The sequence below is a fragment of the Acanthisitta chloris genome, unplaced genomic scaffold (genome assembly GCF_000695815.1).
Source record: "Acanthisitta chloris isolate BGI_N310 unplaced genomic scaffold, ASM69581v1 scaffold13627, whole genome shotgun sequence".
In the NCBI taxonomy this organism is placed as follows: domain Eukaryota; kingdom Metazoa; phylum Chordata; class Aves; order Passeriformes; family Acanthisittidae; genus Acanthisitta; species Acanthisitta chloris.
In genome coordinates this window covers 17584-36423 of record NW_008684404.1, presented here as the reverse complement: position 1 = coordinate 36423, position 18840 = coordinate 17584, and the positions used below count along the sequence as shown (strand labels likewise).

The following is an 18840-nucleotide window of genomic DNA, read 5'->3' as shown; positions in this document are numbered from 1 at the left end:
ACCTTGGAGTCTTGGAGCTCTGCAAGCAAGAGGCATCATTCCCTCCACACACACACATGGAAAGTGAAGAGTGAAGCACCTCCAATGCAGCCAATGTGCTGTGCAGGCAGAAGCCAAGACTGGTCCAGCAGGCAAATACACCATACCTTACCAAAGGCTGTGCTGAGAGCTTCCCTCCATCCGAATCACACAGCCCAGCACTTTCTTTTGAACTCATAAATTCTTTTTCATGAACCAAACAGGACAAGGGTGAAAGACATGGAGCACTTTTCTAAGGAGTTACCACCAACTCTTCTTTTTTCTATCTTTTTTCTTTTTAATATATATATCAATGGACTGAACACTCTTTTGAGATATAAGAGGTCAACTCTGTCTCTGCCTAATTCTTTAACATTCTTTAACATTTTCCTGAGGAGCTCCTGTCATATTATAGCTGGTGCATCACATCCCTTCTGTTGATGCACACTTCTGGCTGAAAAGGACTGATTTGAAGGGCACCAGCAAAACAAAGGGAAGCTGAACAGCAAAAAGCATAGCAACAAAGCACAGGCTTCATTCCTCCCACCCCAGAGGAGCTCCTATACTGTTACCTTGTTTTGCAGAATCCACTAGCTAGTGCCCACAGAGGATTTGCATAGACACACATGTATTTGTAAGGTACCAGGCACAGTTTGCCAGGTATCACACAGGTCTTCCTGCAACATGCAAAGGGAACGTGCTGGTCTGTGCACCATGTGCATTACTGCACTGCAAAGCCAGACTTTATATAAAATAGAGCTGTTAAGCAAACAATACTTGGTGTTATTAGAAACATATCAGATGCCCTAGAGAAAAACACCATTCCAGTGGCTTACCAGGTGTTGCAGTCATTGGTCACTGTCTCTCCCTTGGCATATTCTCTTCCATTGTGGAAACATGGACATCTCTCAGGAGCAACACACTTGTTTTCATGTCGCACCTAAGCAGAACAGACAGTTTGTCACCATGTGGGTCTGTTGGTACATGTCAGGAGTACATGTCAGGGAAACAAGTAGTAAGGAGCAAGCACAAGAACATGTGGAGAAAGAAAAAAGGAGAGGCAAAATGGCTCAAGATTGTCTAAGGTAAGAAAGGTACAGTAAAACTAAGATTTTTTTTCCCCGCTAACATAAATAGAGCTATGGGTAAATAAATCAAGGTCTTAAGGGTATATAAATCACAGCTTGCTTCCACCAGCTTGAGCTGCTGGGAGAATAACTTATAAAAGAATGTCACAATGACAAAGTCCAGTTTGACCAAAACCAGGATGTGGTGAAGGCAAAATAGGCTAACCTGAATATGGAGAGCAGGTGAATAGCACATGCTTCTCACACACAACAAACTGAAGCATGGCCTACCAGAAGCAGCCAGACACAGGGCTTAGCTGGACTTAAAACAGAAATAGGATCACTGAGGAGGAGCCCAGGAGACACAGTGCCAGAAGAACTCACATGCAAATGCAAATTCTGTTGTCCAGACAACAGCCCCTTAGCAAACTTCATCCCATTCCCATCAATTCACCTCTGAAAATTCCAGCAGTCATTCATTTTCTTTAAAATCCCTATTTATTTCATGGAGGGCAGGATAAATATCAGTCCACTTGAGATATTATTCCACTCTCACAGGCTCTGTTGCTGGGAAATGAGTTACTATGTTCCATCTACAAATTTTTCACTTTTACCCTACTGATCTTAGTTTCTCTTTGGATAACAGCAAACAAAAAAACCCAACCAAACATAAGCAAGTAATGCCTTTAGACTATTCAGTTGTTTCCATTCCTTTTCTGTTTTCTTTCTCTGTGATTACTCCCTTTCCATTTTGAAGACACCCAGTTTTAGAGAACCAAAGTTACCTATGCTGAATTTTCGCTCAGTTTTGATTCTGCAAAGCCAGAGATAGGTTTGGCTCCTGCTTCATGGAATACTGAAATGGAGAGTCCTTTCCCTTCCTCTCATTCAAAAGTCACAAAATATCACCTTCCCACTTTAAACTCTTTCTCCAAAATCATTAAAATAGTTTCTTTCTTCCCATTAAATAGAGGCCAATGAGATCAATGTAGTCTGAACGCCAGGTTAATAAAGCAGAACAGCTCTGCCTTTCCCTATGGGGACCTAGAACTGCCACATGGAACAACTAATAAAAAAGATTTCACAGTCCAGAAACCCTTCATATGTATCTCCATGTGTTCTGTGGCTTATGGAGAGCTATATTATGCCAAATAAACTCACTCCAATAGAAGCAAGATGGAAACAAAGAAATGCTTTTCTAGATGACAGAGTTGAGGCTCTGCCTCAGACTTAATCTCCACAAAGGATAGTGATAAAACAGTCCAGAGAAGATCATATGTTTCCAAGGGAATTTAATTCCTTCTTTCCTGGTGGCATTTAGGAAAAAAGCAGCATATGACTTCACACTTGAATTAGAACCTCTTCTACTTGCTCCCTAAAATCTTCACAGACAGGTATTGGTATTTCTATCATAACCAGTGCAGCAACTGTTAAGTCACTAACAAAGAGGGAAGAGCACCTTGTCTGAACACTGCAGAGTGGGTGGGTGGGATTTAGAAAGCAGGACATAAAAACCCAAAGTGAACTTTGACCGGAAGAGGCCAGAAGACTTACAATATTTTGCTGCAAAACTCAATGGTTTATGATTTTGTTAATAGTAACACACAATCTACTGGTCAAATTGACACTCCATCCAAAAGCTGGTGTACATCTGGCAGCCTGATGCCATGCTGCATTACAAGTCTGTTAAGCATAGTACCCTGTGGTACTACAAGGCCAATATTGCTATTCATAAGGTTGGATTTTCTGTGAAAGTCTCTCAATCCATCAAGAGATAGCAGTTTATACAGGAGATGTAGCAGTCTTGGCTGCTTGAGATGATAGAAGGCATGAGCATTGGGAAGGCAACCATAAGAAAAGACATAGGTTTGTAATGAGATCAGCTGCTCTTGCACCATTAAACACCCTTATGAAGATGCTCTGCATCCATGGGATTACAAGTGGTTGATTAGATAATTATTTCCCCACTACCTGGGAATCAGGCAGAAATGTCCATAGTTTCCTTGCCTGGTCTTATTAATTGCTAAACCTTGGGAAATTTTGCAAAAAGAAGGACAATATTACAGATTTCATAACCTCTTGGATTCTTCTTACCTAAACTTGTAGGAGTTGACTGCCTCTCTCTGCTCTGAGCTGATGCAGCCTCATCTTGAGACCTGTGTGCAGTTTTGGGCACCACAATATAAAAAGTAGGTAAAGCTATCAAAGTGTCCAAAAAAGGTGAAGGGTCTAGAGGGGAAGCCATACGAAGAGGGATGAGATCACTTGGCTTGTTCAGCCTTGAGAAGAGGAAACTGAGGGGAGAGGTCACAGCTTCCTCATGCGGGGCAGGCACTGCTCTCTGCTCTCTGGCGACCAGTGACAGGATCCAAGGGAATGGCATGAAGCTGTGTCAGGCGAGAGTTAGGGTGGATATTAGGAAAAGCTTCTTCTCCTGGAGGGTCATTGGGCACTGGAACTGGCTCATGAGGGCAGTGGTCATGGCACCATCCTGCCAAAGTTCAAGAAGCATTTGGACAATGTTCTCAGGCACATGGTATGATTCTTGGGATTGTCCTGTGCAGACACAGGAGTTGGACTTGATAATCCTTGCGGGTCCCTTCCAACTCAGGAGAATCTATGATTCTAAACTACATATTAATGACCCTAAACTTTGATCTCTCTTGGTCAACACAATTTTGATGAGTATCTCTCTGTCAGTGAGAAACTCAGATATTCACTGTGTTCCTCCTACACACCTGTGGACTTCAGCAGAAAGTCAGCCAAAGGTATAAAGAAGCATTGGATTAAGAAAAGGAAATGGGTCAGATTAGAACCCAACAGCTAATAGGCTTTAGAATAATAGAATGGTTTTGGTTGGAAGGAACCTTAAAGATCATCTAGTTCCAACTCCCCTGCCATGGGCAGGGACACCTTCCACTAGCCCAGGTTGCTCCAAGCCCCATCCAACCCGGACTTGAACACTGCCAGGGATGGAGCAGCCACAGCTTCTCTGGGCAACCTATGCCAGTGTCTCACCACTCACAGTAAAGAATTCCTTCCATAGATTTCTTATTTTAACTAAAACAGCCTGTCTCCATTTCTGTGTAGACAAAGCAAGTAAAAAAAGACCATCGAGATGTGCTGTTTTGCACTTGACTTTCCTTTCTTATGCTAGCTGTATGCTTCTAATGCCCATTTTACATACTGACCTCCTTGTGAAGTCCTTCTAATACAGGATAAGCCTACACTGAAAAATATACTACAGAGATAGCTAGATGGAAAAAAAAAAATCAAAATAGCACTCAGGTAAATTTCAGTTGAAAACAGTTTGGAAGAAAAAAAATTTTAAAACTTTCCTGATTAAGATGTTTAGGATTGGTTGTTGTTTATTTTCCTTTCCTTTTTCTACAAACATATCTAAGCTTTATTTCAGCAGTCAGAATGCAATAGAATGTTTCATTTCAATTTTGCACTTTAATTTTGCTTCAGTTGTTGGAAATCAAATGAAACTAATTATCTAGTTTTGGAGTGTCTGGATTTTGTGCTTTCTGATTGTTCTGCTCCTCTTTTTCCCCAGAAAGGTGGTTAACACTCCATTTGTATATTTATTAATATTTTCCAATGGGAAAAACCTGGAGTGCAGTAAACTAATCTGAGAAAGCATATTTTCCCCCACACTTCTGCACATATGTTATGATTTATCTTTTCTGCTCTGCAAAAGGGTGACAAGTATGGAGAATTTCCCACCCTCCAGATGATCAAAGACAGAAAAAGAAGAATTGCTTTTCATGACATACTGTAGATTTTTATTTGCAATAGAAATCAAAACAATGTAAAATACTAAGTCCAGATAAACTGGAAACCTTATTTTTCTGTTGAAACACATTAGGTTTCATCTGCATTTTCTGACTGGGGAAATAATCAATTGATTGCCAGTTTCTCACCCCATCAAATTTTCCAATTGAAATCTGCCAACTGCAGCATCATGCTCATAAACAGTCCCTGATTTATTTCTTTCTCATTATTTTTCAGATATGTAATTCAAAATTGGTAGGATATTTGTGTACACAGATTTTAGACAACGGATTCCTCTGTTTCAGACTGATAACTCAGCTAGCTGATCTCTAAACACCTCTTTACATACATAGGGAAAACTTAATTACATATTAACTGCTATATGCACTTGCAATTTGTACTGGAGAGTTGTTCATGTAAACTACGGATCTTTGACTGTGTTTCCTGATGGTATCATAGAATCATGGAATGGTTTGGATTGGAAGTGACCTTAAAGATCATCTAGTTCCAACTCATCTGCCATGGGCAGGGACACCTTCCACTAAACCAGGTTGCACAGAGCTCACAGGGACACCTTCCAATAAACCAGGTTGCACAGAGCTCACCCCAGCCTGGCCTTGAACACTGCCAGGGATGGGGCAGTCACAACTTACAAACCATTTTAGACAAGCAAGAAGATTAACGGATCTTTGACTGTGTTTCCTGATGGTATCATAGAATCATGGAATGGTTTGGATTGGAAGTGACCTTAAAGATCATCTAGTTCCAACTCATCTGCCATGGGCAGGGACACCTTCCAATAAACCAGGTTGCACAGAGCTCACCCCAGCCTGGCCTTGAACGCTGCCAGGGATGGGGCAGCCACAACTTACAAACCATTTTAGATAAGCAAGAAGATTAATTTTTTTTTGCTAACAACTTATCCATGATCATTGATAATTTTCATATGTTACTGTACCACAAAAGAAAAAAATCTTCAGCAAAAAGGCACAAATTCTTCCAGAAGGATCATATGTGCAAATATTTATGGGAATAAATGTTCAGTAATCTGTTACTTCCCATAAACCTTCCTGCAAACAGTAACTCACCTGTGTGAGTGCTTGCAAATTAAAGAGGATTACAGAACACCAAAAAAGGAGTTTGACAGGTAAAACAAATTGTAATTTCTTTTTCCAGTCCGAGGATTACAGAACACCAAAAAAGGAGTCTGACAGGTAAAACAAATTGTAATTCGTTTTTCCAGTCCTTTTTTTTTTTATTGCTCACCTCTGTTGGTGTAAGTCTGGGAAACACAGACTTCATGACTTTGCAGAGCTTTCTCTCAGTATGCTCAGTCTTTAAGTTAGAAAGAGATAGAATGGAAAGGATTTGGATCACCACCCCAAATCCTCCTATTGTTGGCAAATCATACTGGGGGAGCAGAAAGACACATTGCAGAATGCAGAAATGAGGAAAAAAAAGCCCCTCGTAAACCATCCTGGTTAGGAACTTACTGGTGAGGTGAGGAGGAGAAAACAAGCTGGCAGGTCCTGTGGAGCCAGGAGTCTAATACACGATAAAAGCACTGGGCTTAATCCTGTCTGTGCATGGTCAAGGTTACAAGATCATTTCTACACTGGCTTCTCCCTTCGCGGCTCTGGTGTTATCTCGCAAGGTTTACTCCCTGCCAGACTGGAAAACAAGGTAATTCCAGGCCGAGTTGAGTGGAAGATTGAACCATAGTGTCATCTAGCGGACAAAGAACTTAGTTTACTAGTTTTTTTAAGAAAAAGAAATACTGGGCCAGATTCTTCTATCCCAAACCTAACAAACCATCTTGTTGAACTCAGGGTTGTGTTTCACATCACTGCAAAGTCAACCGGAGTTTCCAATTCCAAAAGGCCAAGTGCTCTCATGGTAAAAATTTTACAAAACAATTGTTTGTTCCAACTTACTTAAGAGGAATACAAAATCCCATACTAACATGAAGGTTAAATACTAGAAAGCTGATTTGGGGTTTGTTGCTGGTTTTTTCCTGTTAAGTAGCTATCATAATTTGTTTTCTACAACTATGTCTAAAGTGCATTATTACCACATCCTGCAACTGAAACCAAACCTCAAGCCCCTCCACTGAATCAAAGAAGTCTGATGATTACATACAGAGAAAGATCTGTTCACCCTGGACCTCTTGGAGCTCTACAAGTACTTAAACTTTTCTAAATTTACTTATCTCACTACTATTTAGGAATATTCTTGTTTAAAAGGACAGACATTTAAAAACTGAAATGTGACAAGAAGCAACACTTGTTTTTAAAACTGTGGTGAACATATATGGATGCCTTAAAATTCTATTCTGCATTTTTCATGTTGCACCTCCAAGACAATTTACAAACCTGAGCTTTTGCCTACAGCTGGCATTTCCTTCTAGAGTAGCATCTGTTTACATAACTGTGTGTTTATTGTCAAAATATGGTGGCAATGTTCAAAAAAATACATTCATATTAATGTTAGAAATTGTATTCTAAGAAGGGGGAGGTTCTAGCAAGATAATAAAAGTAATTTGGGGGCAGAAAATATCTATATTGAAACAGAAGAGGAAAAAACAACATGCCTTTATAAAAATGCATGACTTCAAGTAAAGTTAGCTGCTTTTTAAATTGAAATTTAAACTATTGGTTGAAGTAAATTCATTGAAGCTGAAGCCTAAACATAAACATGCATCTCAGCCCTAGAAGCAATAAAACATACTTTCATTTGCTAACACTCAACATCCAGTGCATATTAATCAGCCAGAACAAGGGAAGTTCAGCAAGACTGAGGAGGAGTTTGGGAGCACATAAACTGATCTTAAAAGCTGGCTTTGGCTTTTGAATATCAATCATTATTACAAGCTAAAGTTCATCTCCTATGCAGATAAACTTACATACATTCTTCAAACCAGCCACAACTGAACAATCAATACTTCACAACAACTTATTTCTAAGCTGCAAGAAGACTGCTGATAGGGAAGATTGAAGGCAAGAAAGCAAAGAGAACCTGCTTCTCCCTGTGCAGTTAAGTCTGCTTACCATCCCTCTTGGACAGAGGCACCCAGATACGCAGCCATGGCTGATGCACTCCAAGTCATAGTTCTGGCAAGTCTTGGCACACTCCAATCCTTCTGCTCTTGGGTTGTTTGCAGGACAGATAAATCTCTCCATGGGGAATCTGCATGTCAAACTCCTTTTTACTTTGAAAAATAAGTTTACAAAAATTGCAATTAGAATTCCAGTATTGTTAACACAGTATTTTTCTAAAAGGTGAATCAACATTTTTATTAGGAAATTAATTCAGAATGTAGCCTGAGGCAACACCATGACACATGTCCTAGTAAAGGAAACAGTCCCTACTTCCTATGAAGTGACCTCAGTCAGGCTGTCACAAAAGCAGGTATTCTAATACAGAAGCAAAACAACTGCACTAAACATAACAGTGCAATTCCAGATTGCACTAGGGCTACAGAAACACCTGCAGGCAATGTGCACTAACCATGTCAGCACAAAACTGATGTTCTGAGAAGCAACAGCATTGTATGTTATTGTGTTTAGACCCACTTCCCACACTGAATATAACTACACTGGTGACTATAAATAATGTTGCCCTTAGCTTAAATACAAACTCTTTGAGACTTCAGATTCTAACACAAGATCACAATGACCCAAGAAATTCCAGGTTGTCATTTCGAGCAGTACTAGCAATATGCCTGTCTGAGGACTGGGTAAGTCTTAACACCCTAATATCAGGAAAAGTATGTCTTAACAGCATTGAAGAGTTTGGTGGGATATACACCTAGGAGGCTTCACCTGAAGAACAGGTAGGCCAACCAGTGACACTGTCTACCAAGGAACATTAAGCAGGTCACTACCTTGTACCTACAGTTGGATTTACAGTGCTTTCCATTAGCAGCTCGGCCACAAGGATGCCTGGTAGTTTATCAGAAGAAGCAAAGACAAACAAGAATCTTTTGTCTCCAAGGCACTAGCAAATATCAACCAAAATGTTTCTCCAAACACCGTGGAGAGGTGCATTTGGCAGTGTGCTACCGAAAATACCATGTTTGATGTTACTGCTGGTGTTCACACAGGGATCACAGCATCACAGAATATCCTGAGTTGGAAGGGACCCACAAGGACCACCAAAGTTCAGCTCCGGAATATCCCCAGGTCTCCACAAATCCCCACTAGCCCTGTCCCCTCTGAGATTCATCCAGTCTCAAACCCCATCTCCCATCACAATCCCATAAGCTCCATCCATGTCCCAGTAGGAAACCTCAAAAAACCCAGAGCACTGCTGTCCTTTCTCCAGTGCAGTGCCCATCTCTGCGAGGCAGCTGTCAGTCTCCAGGAGGTTTTGTGGGGAGATGCCTGCTGGCTGGAAGGCACACTCAGTGCCTTGCAGCAGTCTAACCTTCAGGCCACAAAAAGCTTCATTTGCATCAGAAAGGAGAGTTTGCAATATGCTTGTCAGAAGTAGGAGGTACAGAGCTGGCTAGTTACTGATGGCATGTGATCCTCAAATAGCAACTGGGGGCCCCAGATCACTGCCAAGGGATCCTTTAACCTCTTCAGCTCAAGAGAGACTGCAATAGGTAATTATAGTGAGACTCAATGAGTCTCTCTCACAAACATTTTGCTTCTATCCTATAATAAAAAGAGATTAGAAAAAGGCTAACAACATCACCAGCCATTGCAACCTCTGGTACTCCTTCCTTATTCTGCATTACTAAGACTGAAGAGAGGAAAAATAAAATAAATCAGAAAAAAATATTAGCTTTTTTAAGGCATACTAACTTCTGGCAGATGGTCTCTTGTCAGCAAAAACACTGGGCAGGAAGGCACCAGGAACTCTGTTCGTACTGCAGTGCATGAAACCATTTTCACAATAGCTAAGAAAAACAAATAGAGCTTATATTTAATGAAATGACATTTAGCTTTCACTCACGCTGTGGTTTTCAGACAACGGGGAACTTGTCAGAGTACCAAAGTTACACCTCTCATTAGGGCTGATCTGTTGCTCTCCACCCACTGTGACTGTCAACCTCAAAGGAAACCCTCCTTAAGAGAGTTGGTGTGATGTGTTAGCATGATAACCCAGCTGCCTGCAAGCCCTGTCCCTGCTGGATCCAATGTATCTGCACAGGGATAAAGCTGAGAAAGATAACAGTCAGCTTTGCTGTGAAAAAAAGGTAAGGGACTACTTGAAACAAGGCTTTTGTGGTACAGGGGAAAAGGAGACAACACCATTCCCAAATCTCAGCTTGCCAGGAGCTGCACAACAATTGGATTCCCACTCTCAGTGAACCACTATTCAACTATTAGAAATGCATTTTAATATCTGTATCTTTGATAGAGGTAATTGGGTTTTAATGTTTAAGAAATGTATCCCAGTGCATTAAAGTGACATTTTAAAAGCCTGCAAAGTAGCTATTGTCAGTAATTAAACTCCATTTCCAACTGGCAGGAACTGTTCATAGAACAGGGCTTAACTCTGCTTTCTGACTAAGGTGGCATTTGAAATTATGTGGATAGAGAGGCAACAGCAAAACTCACCATTTGGTTTGCTGGAGACAAAAATGTTGCCCTTTTTTAAAGGAGTTTCAGTGGAGGCACAGGAACTAAACCAGTTAACCACTCAAGCTATCCAAATATTTGAGTCATTTCATGAAAGGCCAAGTTATGAACACTGCACTTACCACATGGTATAATGATCTGAGAAGATATCTTCAGGCTGGAAGATCTCACCATCATAGTAACAAGAGCAGTGTGCCTTGGGCACACACTGCTCACGCTCATCCAGGTAGTGCCCAGGGGGACAGTAACAGCCTTCCACGCACTGTTCATCACAGTCCTCATCCGGGTAGGACAGAGATCTGCAGGTTTGGTTGCACGGCGTCCCACACTGCTGGTACACTTGGCCTTCAGGACAGGCCATTGCTGTTGAAAGACAAGCACATGAGGAAGACTGGCATTTGATCCAAAGCCATCTAAAGGAAAAGCTGCCTAAGCCAGACTGGAAAGCCTGGGATTAAAAAGGTATTTACTCAATTTACTCATCAATGGAGGCCTGTATTAAACTGTCTCTCCTTACCTCTGCAGCACCAGTAAAGCCCAGGGCACTGTTTATATAAACAAGAATGAAACATTACTACATGCAGTTTCCAATAAATGTAGGGAGTGGACTGCAACCCCTGAGATGGAAATCCATCCACAAAATTTCATCCAGAACAAGAAGCATGAGTCCTGTCCAACCTCTATTATTAGTTGGATCACAGTCAGGATAACTTAATTGCAGCCTTCCAGTACCTGAAGGAGCCTATGAAAAAGGAGAGACTATTTACAAGGGCCTGGAGTGACAGGAGAAGGGGAGATGGCTTCAAACTGTCATACAGGAGGTTTAGATTGGATATTAGGAAGAAATTTTTCCCTGTGAGAGTGGTGAGGCACTGGCACAGGTTGCCCAGAGAAGCTGTGGATGCTCCATCCCTGAAAGTGTTCAAGGCCAGGTTGGATGGAGCTCTGAGCAACCTGTTCTAGTAGAAGGTGTCCCTGCCCATGGCAGGGGATTGGAACTAGATGATCTTTAAGGCTCTTCCAATCCAGGCCATTTTATGATTGTACAAGTCAGGAGCATTGCAAGTGTCATGTGCACATTCTTATTTCTCTTCCTTTGTAACATGGTTAGGGACAATATGGTCAAAATAAGTAGAAAAGTAGGTTTCTGCCTTGATAAGAAGGTGCTGTGATACTTCACAGACTCTCAGAAGTGCTCAGGGATTTCTATGCAAACAGATTGAAATAATGATGTTATTTAGTGATCATGGATCCAAACCTTGGGTACTAACGATTTTTGATGAATAATTCATTTTCATGGGGATTAATTATGGCCTTTGGAGCCCTTTTGGCTTCTTTATTTATGAAACTTCCACTTCTACAGTGCTCATTTTGAGGCATTCACCTCTGCACACATCAGCATCAGCACTAGGTGGCAGCTATGACAACACATTGCAGAAGACAAGGAAAACAACGTTGTCAAGGGCTTTAATTTCACAGGCCTCCTGATAACCAGGATCTACAAAACTTGTCGCTTGTAGCAACTTTCCACATCAAATGGTCAGAGTTGTAAGGTGATTAGACAGGATGTTCAGCAGAGTGAGGGAAGCAGCTGCAAATAAAAGTTGGCACATTTGCACCTTGCAAAAACCATGATCAAAGGGTGACAGAGAAAGCTCTTCCTCTTGTTCATCCCTGGAGAATGATTCAATAACCCCTACCCTCCGTTCCATGAGCACACAACCCTGGGAACTGTAGCAGCCACGGCAGTAAAACGATAGTTAGGCAACAGGCCTGCAGGCTTAAGCTGCTGCTAGCTGGGCTAGCAAAACAAGGGCGACAGGCTAACCAATATCTCCTGCCTACCTTCACAAAATTGTTCTGAAATGAAAAATTACTTCTGCTTACTGAAGAGAGACATGGTTGCACCAACATCTCCACAGCCACTGTTGAGATTCCTGCAGTCCCATACACAGGACCGTAAGAGGATCCCTAACTTGAGGATCAAGCCCAGAGGCATCTAAGGAGACTTGAAGTCTTCTTGAAAGCAAAGATCTCCCAAGTCTGGGACTTGAAGCCCAAACTGTTTCATGTTCACTTCACAACACAGCCCAAAAAAATGTATGTGTGTTCACCTACACAGCAGGCAGAGTAAGTGCTTCCTAACTCAAAACCAAGTAGATGATAGGTTTACTCACAGCCATAAGAGTCTTTGGCAACCATTCACAGAAACGTGCTAATAATCTACATAAACATGATCTCTGCAGTAAATCAAATACTAAATGAGTAGAGCCCAGGGCTGAGGATCATTTTTAAAATAACTTTCATCACTACAGGCATGTACAAGCAAGAAAACCATGAGGCCTCAGCCATGAATCTCTGAAACACAGAACTGGACTGGCAGATTTCAGGCAGGTACATCAGTTTACTAGAGTTTCAAGTTTGAAAAAAAAGACAGGATAAAAATGAGCCCAATATCCTGTCCTACTTTCTAATCAGAGGTAACACACCCTGCCCACAGGGAAAACTTTGCAGTGGATCCTTTCCTTGGATCAAGCATTGCAACTCATGTGGGGGGATGGCTTCATGTTGAAATAGAGTAGGTTTAGATGAGATATTAGGAACAAATTCTTTACTGTGAGGGTGGTGAGACTCAGGCACAGGCTGCCCAGAGAAGCTGTGGACAGTCCATCCCTGGAAATGTTCCAGGCCAGGTTGCATGGGACTTTGAGCAACCTGGTCTAGTGGAAGGTGTCCCTGCCTATAGCATAGAGGGGTAAGAACTAGATAATCTTTATGGCCCCTTCAAACCCAAATCATTCTACGATTCTATGATTTTACTTGCCCATGCAACTCCTAAGATTTTATAAATATCCCATTATTCCAGTTATGATACCCAATGCCATGCTTACATACACTCCGAGTCCCAATATACACCGTTCCATCACCTCCCGGCAACATCTGTTTTTAACAGCAAAAAGGCAAGGCAACTGACCTGGGAGGGGACTGCTGTCTGTACACTGTGTAATACACTCTCACTAAAAAAAACCCCATCCCATTATTGCCAGGAAAATGAGAGGAAAAGGCGAGGTGCATCTAGTCTCTGCAGATGCCTGCATAAAACCAAAACAGCCCAATGCTGTGCTCTGAAGCACAGTCTATCCCAGGAATAAGATGGAAAACAGTGGGAAAGGATTAGAAAAATGTGGATGCATCAGACAGCTCACGCAGCCTTTGCGGGTGGGTTTTCAACATGGAGTGATAGAGGCATATACCCTGATCAGTTTCTTGGATAACGAAAGGTGAAACTGTTGTCATACCTAGGTCAGAGACTCTAGGTGAAGGTGGACCCTGTCAGGACACTGATTCAACACAGCTGCTCCACCATGCAATGTGGTCACCCTCAAATGCTGCTCAGAACCTCCCCTTCATTCCCCACTCCAGCACTCTTGGATTTATACTATGCAACTCCTCTTGGAGAAGCCATGCAATGACAACTGCCACAGCACTACCACATTAAGGAAAATAGTGGGCTTATCAACTAGTCCCAAGAACTGAAGAAATATCTAGGAACCTGTTGTCTGTATACCCTTTGCCACAGAACAATACACACATACATATAGACACATATGAGACAGAGAATCATAAAATCATTTAGGCTGGGAAAGACCCTTAAGACCATTGACTACAGTCATTAACCTAACATTGCTGAGTTCACCACTAAACCATGTCCCAGAGCACTACATCGGCACACCCTTTAAATACCTCCAGGGTTGGTGACTCAACCACATCCCTGGGCAGCCTGTTCCAATGCTCGATAACTTTTTCTGTGAACAATTTTTCATAACATCCAATCTAAATCTCCCCTGGTGCAACTTGAAGCCATTTCCTCTTGTCCTATGCCTAGTTGCCTGGGAAAAGAGGCCAACCACCACCTGGCTACAACCTCCTGTCAGGTAGTTGTGAAAGATATGGTCTCTCCTGAGCCTCCTCTTTTACTTGCAAACTATCTTATGCAATTATTTCTGCCAAGTTTATGTTTAGTCTTGACTTAGTATCACCTAATATAAGCTCTCCTTTGACCCTGCATTTCTCAAAATTAGGCAGAAGGCAGTAACAGGATGCCAGGAATAGCACAAAAAGCAGCTCTTCCCCTCTCTTGTTTCGTAAGCTGAAAAAAAATTGTAGCCAAATGAAATACAAACCACAGGTTGGGAAGCACTGCCTTAGTTGTTCTTTTTTGCCTGATATATTTTTAAAGATGACTTGACTTTTCTTGCACTCTTTGCTTTGTTGCTCTAAATATCAGGTCCTTTCCCACTGGGCAGCTTTCTAGCCACTCTACCCCAAGCCTGTGGCACTGCAGGTGGTTGTGACCCAAGGGCAGGACCCAGCACTTGGTCTTATTGAACCTCATCCCAGTGGCCTCAGCCCATCAATCCAGCCTGTCCAGATCCCTCTGCAGAACCTTCCTACGCTCCAGCAGATCAACACTGCTGCACAACTTGGTGTCATCTGCAAACTAACTGAGGATGCACTCAATTCCCTTGTCCACATAACTGATAAAAATATCAAATAAAACTGGCCCCAGTACTTGGCTCTTGAGAACACCACTTGTGAATGGCCACGAGCTGGATTTAACTCCATTCACCATCACTCCCTGGGCCTAGATATCCACCCTGGCTTCTACATGCAGGTAGGAGCATGAGAGACACTGCCCTTCACAGTATGGCCTCTCTTCCCATGCAGCACGAAGGGACTGGCTCTGGTGCTTACTCATGGTAGTCTACAGGGCTATGAGTCAGCTCTTAAACAATCAAACTGCAACTAAAATAATTTCAAAGATATGGGAGTTGAATGCACTTGTTAGCTTGACACACAGCAGAACTGCTGTGCTACACTAATGACTTTCCTCCCTGACACTTATCCACTTCAAATCAAGCAAACTAGTTCTGTCAAGTCATTTCCCAAGAAACCAAATCTCTGTGGACCAAGGCAGGAGTGGAGCACACATTCAGTGCACTGGGCCATCAGCACAAATTATGCAACCTGTGCATTCATATCTCAAGGCCATTAAAAGAGGGATTGCTCTCCTTCGTGTGACAGGAGACATCTAGGGCATCAGGATTATTTAATGGGGGCTGATGGATTTGCAATCAGGGAAATCATCACTTTGTGAGAGCATAAAGCTCTCTGTAATGCACAGAAAGGAAGGAGCAGCTCTGCACTATTAAAGATTAATTGTGAAAATTGACTTGTTCAATTACAGAAAGGATGGCGCATTATTGCTGCTCTTTCTTTCAGCCTCCAGACCTGCAGAGTTTTAAAAGGATTTTTATTACATTACTGTTCCACTATCTGAACATTTACATAAATTAGGTAAAATGTTTTGAAATCATGCAGCAGTTTAACATAAACTGGTTTTGTTCTCATTCACAGTAAGTACTCTCCAGCCTGCAGGAGCTGGAGTCACTGACCTTACAGGTACAGTACCTAACAGGTGGAAGCCCAGTGACCTCTCCTTCTCTTTCTTTTCCAGTGTCTACACATTCACTTTATATTTTCCCCATCCTCTGTTTGGGAAGAAGTAGCAGAACAGATCTGGAGAGCTGCCAAGCACACATGCTTTTTCCCAAAATTTTCAATTGTCTTCTTTCCTTAGTAACAAAGTTACTCAGGAAAATGGAAAATATCTACTTCACAAATATTTATGGGGAAAAATGTGTTCATGCTCAATCAAAACTGCATTGCAATGGATTTTTTCCTACCACATTGACCTAGCAGAAAAAGCAAAGAAATAAAAGGTGGTGGCTTCTCCTGCTCTTGTCTCTTAGCAGTTTGGCTATTAATCTTGCGTTGGATGATGATACAGTTAGATAAGAGAAAGAAAAATGTCAGAGAGGTTATGGGATCTCCATCCTTGGAGATATTCAAAACTTGTCTGGGAAGACCTAAGGCAATCTACTGTAAATTAGCCCTGCTATGTGCAGGAGTGGTACCACAAGCTGCCAAATTCCCTTCTGCTCTAAGTTTGTCTTGACCAAGTACCTGCCTTTGTGCTTCCTCCATACCCTCATGTTCAGCTAAATTCAGGAGTCACTGTTGAGGTCAGGATCTGGGAAGCTTGGGCCTCAGAAGAAGGCAATTCCTACATTACTACAAATCACTTGGAGATTCCTACCCTGGGATATTTAGAAAGTTTTCAGGTGAGTAGCCGAAACTTAAATAGAGCTGAAAATGGAAATCCAGTCAGAAGTTCTGCAGACGTAAGTCATATGGCTCCTTCTCTCCTCTAGTGCTGAGGAGTCTCTGGGAACAAACAGGTTTTGCATCCTTACTAGTGTGGAAGAAAGACACACTCTCTCATTGTTTGCCATAAGAAGTAATTGGCACCCTGCTGAAATAGACTCATACTAGATTTCTCATCCAGCATTGCCAGAAAAATTCCTTCAAGACAAGGGAATTTAGTGGGGTTTAGCAGCATTTCACTTACGGCAGAAGTCAGGATCTCTCCACTGGACCAGGATGCTCTTCCTAGCACAGGCTGCTGCGTAATTAGCAATAGCAGAGCACAGACAATCCTTGCCACTGGAGCAGGAACAAACATCAAAGCGGCAGTTCTTCACATACGGAGCGGGACTGACTTCATGGTGACAGGGCTCAAACGCAGAAGCCATCAGAACTGAGCAGGATTCCTCTGCGTATTTGGCTAAGAAGAGAAAAAAATTACATGCTTGCACTGAATCAATTGGTGGCTTTCAAGAAAAGCTAGAAGAGCCACAGTAAGCTTTTTCTTTTCCTTTTATAAAAGAAACCAATGAAAACCCCAAAAAAAACCCCAAACCACATGGAAGAATAGAACGGAATCAAGCAGGCACAGATAGCATCACAGCTCATATGTCACAAGCTCTACTGAAAGAATAATGTTTCACTAGTAACACAAATCAAGGAAAAGCAATGCTTTCATATTCTGTTACTGCTATTTCTGGTGCTGTACTTCCTTTTACAGGGCCTCTGCTTTCTGCTGCTTTTTATATTTGAAAAATTAATCCTTCTGGGCCATACTACATTCAGGAATCACCAATGCCTGCCCTGATCTACAGCCATAACCTTTTTTCTGTGCTTGCTTCTCCCAGAAATCAGTTTGCTGTAACACCTGGGACAAGAAAATTCCTCTGAGATTTCTCCCCATGTCCAACCAGGACAGCCAAGCAGTGTGGAGGGAAAAAAGAAGGCTGACTGTAGGGATGCAGTTAAAGAAGGGAAACAAGGAAACAGGAAAAGTATATAAGCCCTAAGCACAGAGCAATGAACAAGAGGTGTTTTCTCCATCCAGAGGATACATATGGTATTGCTCACACTTGCAAGAGTAGTTTCAGTGGCACAAGTGTGCTGTGGCTGTGATGGTCTAACTCTATGGTCCAAATTGATCAGCAGAACGATCCCACATTACTGATTTTTGTTTTCAATTTTCACAAAATATTGTTTTCCTTAGGAAACCTGCATCAATTGGAACTTCTGTGGTTTGGGGGTTTTTTGTTGTTTGCTGTGGTTGTTTTAAACATATATTACAGCCACCCTGCTGGTAATGTAAGCAACATTAGCTTCTCCTTTTTCTTTATTTTATTTTTTTATTTTTAACTTTTATTGTAGCTTCTTCTCTTGTTCCTTCTTTTTCTTTTATAATATTTTTTAATGTCAATGGAAGAATGGATAGAGTTCAGTACCTAAACGAGGATTGAGATTGCAGGGGTCGCTGTCTTGTTTTATCAAGTCTTGGCAGTCTGCATTGAGCTTCCAGGAGTTTCCAAAATTTTCCAGAAGAGATTCCACCATGCCAGAAGGTGTAAGAAAATCATCCCCTTGGTTACCATTGTAATTTCCACACAGCCCACACATCCTTTCGGAATAGACTGGAGACAGCTATGGAAGACAACATTAGCCTGGTCATCCTCCAGAACAGGTCACTACTATACAGCAAGATTTTTTAAAGAATGAACCATACACAATTTAACAATCAAGAAAATTCTCAAATACACATTCATATACCATAGGCACAATGTCGCTGTACTACATTTTCAAACTTTTAACAAAATGCTACTATTAGTAGCAGCAGGACAATTTTTGCACAGTGTAGTGATCATTTCAGATGGTAACTGAAGTTGACTGGGAGTAAAACAGCTTATTTTTAAGAATGAACCATACACAATTTAACAATCAAGAAAATTCTCAAATACACATTCATATACCATAGGCACAATGTCGCTGTACTACATTTTCAAACTTTTAACAAAATGCTACTATTAGTAGCAGCAGGACAATTTTTGCACAGTGTAGTGATCATTTCAGATGGTAACTGAAGTTGACTGGGAGTAAAACAGCTTATTTTTGTGCCTTGATCTCCAGTTTAG

General features: G+C 41.6%; 1 protein-coding gene across 1 annotated transcript in view; it reads right to left on the bottom strand.

Annotated features, from left to right (window-relative positions):
* The window catches only part of VWF (von Willebrand factor), a gene marked incomplete at both ends in the record, with an annotated part of 68214 nt that overhangs the window by 32500 nt on the left and 16874 nt on the right, over positions 1 to 18840 (bottom strand). Inside the window, 6 exons of the mRNA XM_009079332.1 lie at positions 855 to 958; positions 7910 to 8070; positions 9671 to 9765; positions 10573 to 10813; positions 16923 to 17138; positions 18157 to 18352. Of these exons, the coding sequence (XP_009077580.1) occupies positions 855 to 958; positions 7910 to 8070; positions 9671 to 9765; positions 10573 to 10813; positions 16923 to 17138; positions 18157 to 18352 (1013 nt within the window). The remainder of the gene's footprint in view (positions 1 to 854; positions 959 to 7909; positions 8071 to 9670; positions 9766 to 10572; positions 10814 to 16922; positions 17139 to 18156; positions 18353 to 18840) is intronic.